At 45.8% G+C, this 10712-nt stretch overlaps 1 protein-coding gene across 1 annotated transcript in view; it reads right to left on the bottom strand.

The window, feature by feature from the left end:
* The window catches only part of LOC120018016 (high affinity cationic amino acid transporter 1-like), a 58373-nt gene that overhangs the window by 24191 nt on the left and 23470 nt on the right, over positions 1 to 10712 (bottom strand). The window contains exon 2 of the mRNA XM_038960968.1: positions 608 to 1061. Within this exon, the coding sequence (XP_038816896.1) occupies positions 608 to 977 (370 nt within the window). The 5' untranslated portion in view covers positions 978 to 1061. The remainder of the gene's footprint in view (positions 1 to 607; positions 1062 to 10712) is intronic.

Here is a 10712-nt window from a genome sequence, read left to right as displayed (position 1 = left end):
GATCAACACAGCTAAATGATGGTCTAGGATCAACACAGCTAAATGATGATCCAAGATCAACACAGCTAAATGATGGTCTAGGATCAACACAGCTAAATTATGATCCAGGATCAACACAGCTAAATGATGATCCAGGATCAACACAGCTAAATGATCCAGGATCAACACAGTTAAATGATCCAGGATCAACACAGCTAAATGATGATCCAGGATCAACACAGATAAATGATGATCCAGGATCAACACAGTTAAATGATGATCCAGGATCAACACAGTTAAATGATGATCCAGGATCAACACAGTTAAATGATCCAGGATCAACACAGTTAAATTATGATCTAGGATCAACACAGCTAAATGATCCAGGATCAACAATCATTATATGTTTATACAAAAGGCATGAAAATGCAATGCATCCCATATATATCTATTGTCTGCATTATGACAGTCTCTTTCTAATGTTCCTCTCTGAACATACATGTGTGAGGAGGAAGGTATGTGGGGGTGTGTGTGGGTGATTGTGTGTGTGTGTGTGTGTGTGTGTGTGTGTGTGTGTGTGTGTGTGTGTGTGTGTGTGTGTGTGTGTGTTTGTTTGTGGCCCTCTCACCTATAATGTAAGAGAGGATGAGGTTCCATCCGGTGATGAAGGCCCAGAGCTCCCCAACAGTAACATAACTATACAGGTAGGCCGAGCCCGTCTTGGGGACGCGGGCCCCAAACTCAGCGTAACACAGACCAGCCAGCACCGAGGCCATCGCTGCGATGAGGAAGGACAGGACAATGGCTGGACCAGAGTTCTCTCTAGCCACGGCCCCAGCCAGGACGTAGACCCCAGCTCCCAGAGTACTGCCTACCCCGAGAGCCACCAGGTCAAAAGTGTTGAGACATCGGGAGAGACGTGAGTCCTCAGTGTTGTAGTCCACCACCTTGACACGCAGCAGCTGCTTCCCAAAGCCCTTCAGCATGGCCAGAATCATCCTGGCTCTTTGTCAGTCCCTCTGGATCGCTCTCTGCCTGTCAGATAACACTTCACCTCTCTGTAGCACGATGGGGGAAATCACCTGGAGAGAACAGAGAGAGCATCAGGACCTTTCCAACAACTGTGTGTGTGTGTGGTGTGTGTGGTGTGTGGTGTGTGGTGTGTGTGTGTGTGTGTGTGTGTGTGTGTGTGTGTGTGTGTGTGTGTGTGTGTGTGTGTGTGTGTGTGTGTGTGTGACAGTCTCTCAGATCACTCTTCTTAGCCTCTCTGTATGGGGTTTAAGCACCTGGAGCCAAAACAGAGAGAACGTCAGAGGTTTTCTACGACTGTGTGTTTACCATACACACACCGTGGGGCCAAACAAGGCTTAGACGGGGTTGAGTAAAATTGTACAAAACATATGATGTTTACTGTTTTGGTTTTGTTCGCTAAACAGCACTGAAAGGTTTACGTTTTTTTTTTTTTACTATTTACAGCAGGTCAGGATTAATCTACAAAACCAGTTTTATAATTGTGTAAAAACCAAAAACGAAATGAATCAGAAGCTGCAGAACAAACAAAGCAAAGTTATCCTGCACCACTGAAGGAAGTTCGGGATTTTAAAACTTCCTGTTAGATGTTTCCTCACATCATAATGGCGCCGACAGAGATGGTCGCCTCGCTTCAGGTCACACAAGCATTTCGCTTCACTCGCATTAACATCTGCTAACCACGTGTACGTGACCAATAAAATGTGATTTGATTTTGATTTGACGCTGAAAGTAGTCTCTGGGGCCAGGAGGAAGTGGAATAGAATCCATGGTTCGCTTTTCTTTAAACCTTTAAACCTTTCCACACACCAACTCCTTTCCTTTCCACACACCAACTCCTTTCCTTTCCACACACCAACTCCTTTCCTTTCCACACACCAACTCCTTTCCTTTCCACACACCAACTCCTTTCCACACACCAACTCCTTTCCTTTCCACACACCAACTCCTTTCCACACACCAACTCCTTTCCTTTCCACACACCAACTCCTTTCCTTTCCACACACCAACTCCTTTCCTTTCCACACACCAACTCCTTTCCTTTCCACACACCAACTCCTTTCCACACACCAACTCCTTTCCTTTCCACACACCAACTCCTTTCCTTTCCACACACCCACTCCTTTCCTTTCCACACACCCACTCCTTTCCACACACCAACTCCTTTCCTTTCCACACACCAACTCCTTTCCTTTCCACACACCAACTCCTTTCCTTTCCACACACCAACTCCTTTCCTTTCCACACACCCACTCCTTTCCTTTCCACACACCAACTCCTTTCCTTTCCACACACCAACTCCTTTCCACACACCAACTCCTTTCCTTTCCACACACCAACTCCTTTCCACACACCAACTCCTTTCCTTTCCACACACCAACTCCTTTCCTTTCCACACACCAACTCCTTTCCTTTCCACACACCAACTCCTTTCCACACACCAACTCCTTTCCTTTCCACACACCAACTCCTTTCCACACACCAACTCCTTTCCTTTCCACACACCAACTCCTTTCCTTTCCACACACCAACTCCTTTCCTTTCCACACACCCACTCCTTTCCTTTCCACACACCCACTCCTTTCCTTTCCACACACCAACTCCTTTCCTTTCCACACACCAACTCCTTTCCTTTCCACACACCCACTCCTTTCCTTTCCACACACCAACTCCTTTCCTTTCCACACACCAACTCCTTTCCTTTCAACACACCAACTCCTTTCCTTTCCACACCAACTCCTTTCCTTTCCACACACCAACTCCTTTCCTTTCCACTCACCCACTCCTTTCCTTTCCACACACCAACTCCTTTCCTTTCCACACACCAACTCCTTTCCTTTCCACACACCAACTCCTTTCCTTTCCACACACCAACTTCTTTCCTTTCCACACACCAACTCCTTTCCTTTCCACACACCAACTCCTTTCCTTTCCACACACCCACTCCTTTCCTTTCCACACACCCACTCCTTTGCATTCGACACACCCACTCCCCCATACTCCGGTCGCCAAATTGGGATGCAGCTACCCCCTTCTCCTGGGGAACACTGATAGAGGGTGGGGTGTTACAGGATCAGTTACCCCTGGCTCGCTACGACCGCGTTCATTTTGGTTCCCAGACAAACGTGATTATGCCCTACTCCAATGTCTTCCAGATCACCATTAAAGTGAGACGACCCCAGGTCTTCCAGATCACCATTAAAGTGAGACGACCCCAGGTCTTCCAGATCACCATTAAAGTGAGACGACCCCAGGTCTTCCAGATCACCATTAAAGTGAGACGACCCCAGGTCTTCCAGATCACCATTAAAGTGAGACGACCCCAGGTCTTTCAGAGCACCATTAAAGTGAGACGACCCCAGGTCTTCCAGATCACCATTAAAGTGAGACGACCCCAGGTCTTCCAGATCACCATTAAAGTGAGACGACCCCAGGTCTTCCAGATCACCATTAAAGTGAGACGACCCCAGGTCTTCCAGATCACCATTAAAGTGAGACGACCCCAGGTCTTCCAGATCACCATTAAAGTGAGACGACCCCAGGTCTTCCAGATCACCATTAAATTGAGACGTCCCCAGGTCTTCCAGATCCCCATTAAAGTGAGACGACCCCAGGTCTTCCAGATCACCATTAAAGTGAGACGACCCCAGGTCTTCCAGATCACCATTAAAGTGAGACGACCCCAGGTCTTCCAGATCACCATTAAAGTGAGACGACCCCAGGTCTTCCAGATCACCATTAAAGTGAGACGACCCCAGGTCTTCCAGATCACCATTAAAGTGAGACGACCCCAGGGCAAGCAGCTCCTCTCCCCCCAGCAGACCTGGGTTCAAATACTTTTCAAAATCATTTACTGTACTTTATCTCTGCTTAATTAAGCTTGTCTGGTGTGATGTAAACAATAGACTACTCACAAAAGTGAAACCCCCACAAATCCCACTAATTAGTAAGATGGTGCCGGAGAAGAAGGCGTACGTTTTACGTTCCCCTAACCGGTTGTGTTTTTTGTTTTTGTTTATTTGCAACTAATTTTTTTACTAATTTTGTACAAAATGTTGCCGCTACCGTCTCTTATGACCGAAAATAACTTCTAGACATCAGGACTTCGATTAGTCACCACGGACTAGCAGAATCCTTATTTTCCTTTCACGACTCTGACGAGCCCGATGCGAAGGATATACGGCTTCCTCGGGAACAGGCCGCGATCCCCGTGATCTGCGTGAAGAGGAGGGGGAGAAAGAGGGGCCGAAGAGCGGGCCGCCTTCTGAGAATTTATAGGCGATCGAATAAACCCCACTTTCCTCCATTCTGCTAGCAAACGTGCAATCTCTTGAGAATAAAATCGACGAGCTACGCAGAAGATGAAACTACCAATGGGACATAAAAACTGTAACATCTTATGCTTCACGGAGTCGTGGCTGAACGACGACAAAACACATACAGCTGGCTGGTTATACGCTGTACCAGCAGGATAGAACAGCACCGTCTGGTAAGACAAGGGGAGGCGGACAATGTATTTTTGTAAATAACAGCTGGTGCACGATATCTGGTGCACTGAGCTAAAGGCTAGAGCTGCCGCTTTCAAGGAGGGGGACTCTAACCTGGAAGCTTATAAGAAATCCCGCTATGCCTACCGGCGAACCAACAAACAGGCAAAAGCTTCAATACAGGACTAAGATCGAATCGTACTATACCGGCCCTGACGCTCGTCAGATACCAGACGCCGCTGGGCTTGCAAACCACTACAGACTACAAAGGGAAGCACAGCCGAGAGCTGCCCAGTGACACAAGCCTACCAGACGAGCTAAACTCATCTGCTCGCTTCCAGGCAAATAACACTGAAACATTGCATGAGAGCACCAGCTGTTCCAGAAGACTGAGTGATCACGCTCTCCATAGCCGATGTGAGTAATACCTTTAAAAAGGTCAACATTCACAAGGCAGACAGATTACCAGGACATGTACTCCGAGCATGCGCTGACAAACTGGCAAGTGTCTTCACTGACATTTTCAACCTTTCCCTGTCCGAGTCTGTAATACCAACATGTTTTAAGCAGACCACCATAGTGCCTGTGCACAAGAACACTAAGGAAACGTTCCTAAATTACTACCGACCTGTGGCTCTCAAGTCTGTAGCCATGAAGCGCTTTGAAAGGCTGGTCACGGCTCACATCAACACCATCATCCCAGAAACCCTAGACCCACTCCAATTTGCATACCGCCCCAACAGATCCACAGATGATGCAATCTCAATCGCACTCCACACTGCCCTTTCCCACCTGGACAGAAGGAACACCTATGTAAGAATGCTGTTCATTGACTACAGCTCAGCGTTCAACACCATAGCGCCCTCAAAGCTCATCACTAAGCTAAGGACCCTAGTCATAGACTGTTCTCTCTGCTACCTCACGGCAAGCGGTGCCGGAGCGCCAAGTCTAGGTCCAAGAGGCTTCTAAACAACTTCCACCCCCAAGCCACAAGACTCCTTAAAAACATCTAATCAAATGGCTACCCAGACTATTTGCATTGACCCCCCCCCCCCCCCCCCTCCTCTTTTACACCGCTGCTACTCTCTGTTGTTGTCATCTATGCAAAGTCACTTTAATAACTCTACCTACATGTACATATTACCTCAACTAACCGGTGTCCCCGCACATTGACTCTTTACCGGTACCCCCTGTATATAGCCTCCACATTGACTCTGTACCGGTACCTCCCTGTATATAGCCTCCACATTGACTCTGTACCGGCACCCCCTGTATATAGCCTCCACATTGACTCTATACCGGTACCCCCTGTATATAGCCTCCACATTGACTCTGTACCGGTACCCCCTGTATATAGCCTCCACATTGACTCTGTACCGGTACCTCCCTGTATATAGCCTCCACATTGACTCTATACCGGTACCCCCTGTATATAGCCTCCACATTGACTCTATACCGGTACCTCCCTGTATATAGCCTCCACATTGACTCTGTACCGGTACCCCCTGTATATAGCCTCCACATTGACTCTGTACCGGTATCCCCTGTATACAGTCTCCACATTGACTCTATACCGGTACCTCCCTGTATATAGCCTCCACATTGACTCTGTACCGGTACCCCCTGTATATAGCCTCCACATTGACTCTGTACCGGTACCCCCCTGTATATAGCCTCCACATTGACTCTGTACCGGTACCTCCCTGTATATAGCCTCCACATTGACTCTATACCGGTACCTCCCTGTATATAGTCCCCACATTGGCTCTGTACCGGTACCCCCTGTATATAGTCTCCACATTGACTCTGTACCGGTACCCCCTGTATATAGCCTCCACATTGACTCTATACCGGTACCCCCTGTATATAGCCTCCACATTGACTCTGTACCGGTACCCCCTGTATATAGCCTCCACATTGACTCTGTACCGGTACCCCCTGTATATAGTCTCTACATTGACTCTGTATCGGTACCCCCTGTATATAGTCTCTACATTGACTCTGTATCGGTACCCCCCTGTATATAGTCTCTACATTGACTCTGTATCGGTACCCCCCTGTATATAGTCTCGCTATTGCTATTTTACTGCTGCTCTTTAATTACTTGTTACTTTCATCTCTTATTCTTATCCGTTATTTTTGAAACTGCATCGATGGTTAAGGTCTTGCCAGTAAACATTTCACTGTAAGGTCTACTAGACCTGTTGTATTCGGCTCTCTAGGCAGGCTAAGACAAATGCTAAAAGTATTTGTAAAGACTTCAAATAGTATTTGAAGCCAGGTCTGCTCTCCCTCCTGCCTGCTGCTCCCAGATAACCCCTCATATGGAGAGGACCTGACATGCCTGCTGACTCTTCTCTCTGCAGTGGAGATCTCTGGCTGGACACACTGGGAACAGATCATGTCATAATGTCATATACAGGAACGATTAAAGCATGAGGGTAATCTAAGAACTGCTGTGTCTAATATCAAGTGACTACCAAAGAGAATATACATACAGTATACAATCTCAATACTCAGTGTAAACCTTTAACAAGCTCTGTAACATTCTTGACAGGTCCCAGATCGGTTAGGCCCAGCAGTCAGTCATTTAGATTATACAACGTGAACACAAATGTCCAAGTAAGTACTCACAAGATGTTAGAAAAGCCTTCTGGCTTGCTCCGTTTATAAATTCCCGGAAACGTTCAATTCCAGAACAAACGTTTTTCCGTATACTGGCAAATTATTTTATTTCTGAACAATTGTCCTATTTTAAAGTAACACGACTTTCTTCATGCATCTTCTATGTGTGCCACCTCTCTTTGTCTGCCTGTCTGACACAGATATTTAGAAGGAGTAAGAGGTGTCACTGTTGACGAGTCTGATAGGGTTAAACCACCATTCAGAGGGCGAGTAACAACCCATTCAGATGGCTGGAACACAAATAGAACGGTGACACATCACATGACCGACCAGCTGTGACGACAGAACACACCTCTCTCTCTCTCTCTCCCCCGCTCTCACTCTTTCGCTCTCCCCCTCTCTGTCTCCCTCCCTCCCTCTCTCCTTGACCGACAGTAGCCCATTCCTGTCAGCAGCCCATTCCTGTCGAGATACCTGACTTCACAAACACACACACACACACACACACACACACACACACACACACACACACACACACACACACACACACACACACACACACACACACACGCAATACAGCACACACACACAACACACACACACACACACACACTACAACATAGACACACACACTACAACACACACACTACAACATAGACACACACACACACACACACACACACACACACACAAACACAATACAGCACACACACACTACAACACACACACACACACTACAACACACACACTACAACATAGACACACACACACACACAAACACAGTACAACACACATTACAACACACATTACAACACACACACAGACATCATTCCCACGTGTCACTGAGACAAGCTAACCATTAAAACGTGCACGAGAGAGGGACTGACTGATACACTGGGTGAGTCCAAAAAATCATTCCTTTCTCCTGAAGTGTACACTCATTCACTACTTCCCACGAATCTGAAAGCATTGTAACCGTGAAGGGTTTTTCCACCATATTTCTTATACCAGTCATTTTATTTCAACTCAGTGAAGGGAAGTGGACAAGGGCACACACTGGGAGAAAGGAGAGATAATTAGGACATAGGGACTTACTAAGGAGCCGTTGGATCTCCACATGGTGTTAAAATGTCTCTTATCCGTCCACTGTGTTCGCAGTGTGACCACATTTCCTGGTCCGTCCAGTGTTCGCAGTGTGACCCCATTTCCTTATCCGTCCACTGTGTTCGCAGTGTGACCCCATTTCCTTATCCGTCCCCTGTGTTCGCAGTGTGACCACATTTCCTGGTCCGTCCACTGTGTTCGCAGTGTGACCACATTTCCTTATCCGTCCCCTGTGTTCGCAGTGTGACCACATTTCCTTATCCGTCCACTGTGTTCGCAGTGTGACCACATTTCCTGGTCCGTCCACTGTGTTCGCAGTGTGACCCCATTTCCTTATCCGTCCACTGTGTTCGCAGTGTGACCACATTTCCTTATCCGTCCACTGTGTTCGCAGTGTGACCACATTTCCTTATCCGTCCACTGTGTTCGCAGTGTGACCACATTTCCTGGTCCGTCCACTGTGTTCGCAGTGTGACCACATTTCCTTATCCGTCCACTGTGTTCGCAGTGTGACCACATTTCCTGGTCCGTCCACTGTGTTCGCAGTGTGACCACATTTCCTGGTCCGTCCACTGTGTTCGCAGTGTGACCACATTTCCTTATCCGTCCACTGTGTTCGCAGTGTGACCCCATTTCCTTATCCGTCCACTGTGTTCGCAGTGTGACCACATTTCCTTATCCGTCCACTGTGTTCGCAGTGTGACCACATTTCCTTATCCGTCCACTGTGTTCGCAGTGTGACCACATTTCCTTATCCGTCCACTGTGTTCGCAGTGTGACCACATTTCCTTATCCGTCCACTGTGTTCGCAGTGTGACCACATTTCCTTATCCGTCCACTGTGTTCGCAGTGTGACCACATTTCCTTATCCGTCCACTGTGTTCGCAGTGTGACCACATTTCCTTATCCGTCCACTGTGTTCGCAGTGTGACCACATTTCCTGGTCCCTCCATGTAATGCAAATGATTTGAGATATCCTTTCAAAATAATATTGGTTAATTTTAAGAAACGTATTGATGCCTTAAGTCAATGGTGCCTCCTTGTCAATGTTTTTAGAAGGCGATATAATGATGATGTAAATTGTTTCACTGTCTAGATCCATCTACACTTGTGAAATATCCAGACACAATGGGTCTCTGACTCCCTCTGGAAGTGGGCATGAAGATCACAATGCATATTTTAATCGTCTTCACCTGTCTATAAAATGTGGACAAGATTAGGACAAAGGACGCATGTTAGAACCAAGTATAAGCAGGGTTTCAAAGGATGCATGTTAGAACCAGGTATAAACAGGGTTTCAAAGGACGCATGTTAGAACCAAGTATAAGCAGGGTTTCAAAGGATGCATGTTAGAACCAAGTATAAACAGGGTTTCAAAGGACACATGTTAGAACCAAGTATAAACAGGGTTTCAAAGGACGCATGTTAGAACCAAGTATAAACGGGGTTTCAAAGGACACATGTTAGAACCAAGTATAAACAGGGTTTCAAAGGACGCATGTTAGAACCAGGTATAAACAGGGTTTCAAAGGATGCATGTTAGAACCAAGTATAAACAGGGTTTCAAAGGACACATGTTAGAACCAAGTATAAACGGGGCTTGTGCTAGATCAGTACACTGTATCCTATTCCTCTAAGCTTTCAAATAATGACATCTAACCTCACCTCAACAGAAAAGTAGGATCGATCCAATCAACTGATATCTCATTAGCACATAGGCTAAACCAAAAACGCGTACTATTTGGGGTGGTGAAATAGTCCCATCTTATTCTCCCCATTCCTATCAGCAAATACATAGACTTTTCACACATTATATACCTGCAATATTGGTCTGGCAGTGGAAAACATACAATGTGTCACTTAAAGCAAATGGATGAAACCCTTGTAATGGGTCAATCTGAAATCCACCTGACTTCGATGGCCAACAAAGTCAAGCTAATCTAAACTAGTTATCCACATTAATGTTCAGTATGGGACATATAAACTAGTTATCCACATTAATGTCCAGTATGGGACATATAAACTAGTTATTAATGACCAGTATGGAACATATAAACTAGTTATCCACATTAATGTCCAGTATGGAACATATAAACTAGTTATAAACATCAATGTCCAGTATGGAACATATAAACTAGTTATCCACATTAATGACCAGTATGGAACATATAAACTAGTTATAAACATCAATGTCCAGTATGGAACATATAAACTAGTTATCCACATTAATGTCCAGTATGGGACATATAAACTAGTTATCCACATTAATGACCAGTATGGAACATATAAACTAGTTATCCACATTAATGTCCAGTATGGAACATATAAACTAGTTATAAACATCAATGTCCAGTATGGAACATATAAACTAGTTATCCACATTAATGTCCAGTATGGGACATATAAACTAGTTATCCACATTAATGACCAGTATGGAACATATAAACTAGTTATCCACATTAATGTCCAGTATGGAACATATAAACT

This window comes from Salvelinus namaycush, chromosome 23, assembly GCF_016432855.1.
Source record: "Salvelinus namaycush isolate Seneca chromosome 23, SaNama_1.0, whole genome shotgun sequence".
In the NCBI taxonomy this organism is placed as follows: Eukaryota; Metazoa; Chordata; class Actinopteri; order Salmoniformes; family Salmonidae; genus Salvelinus; species Salvelinus namaycush.
The sequence above is the reverse complement of the archived record's forward strand: the minus strand, read 5'-3'. Positions and strand labels throughout refer to the sequence as shown.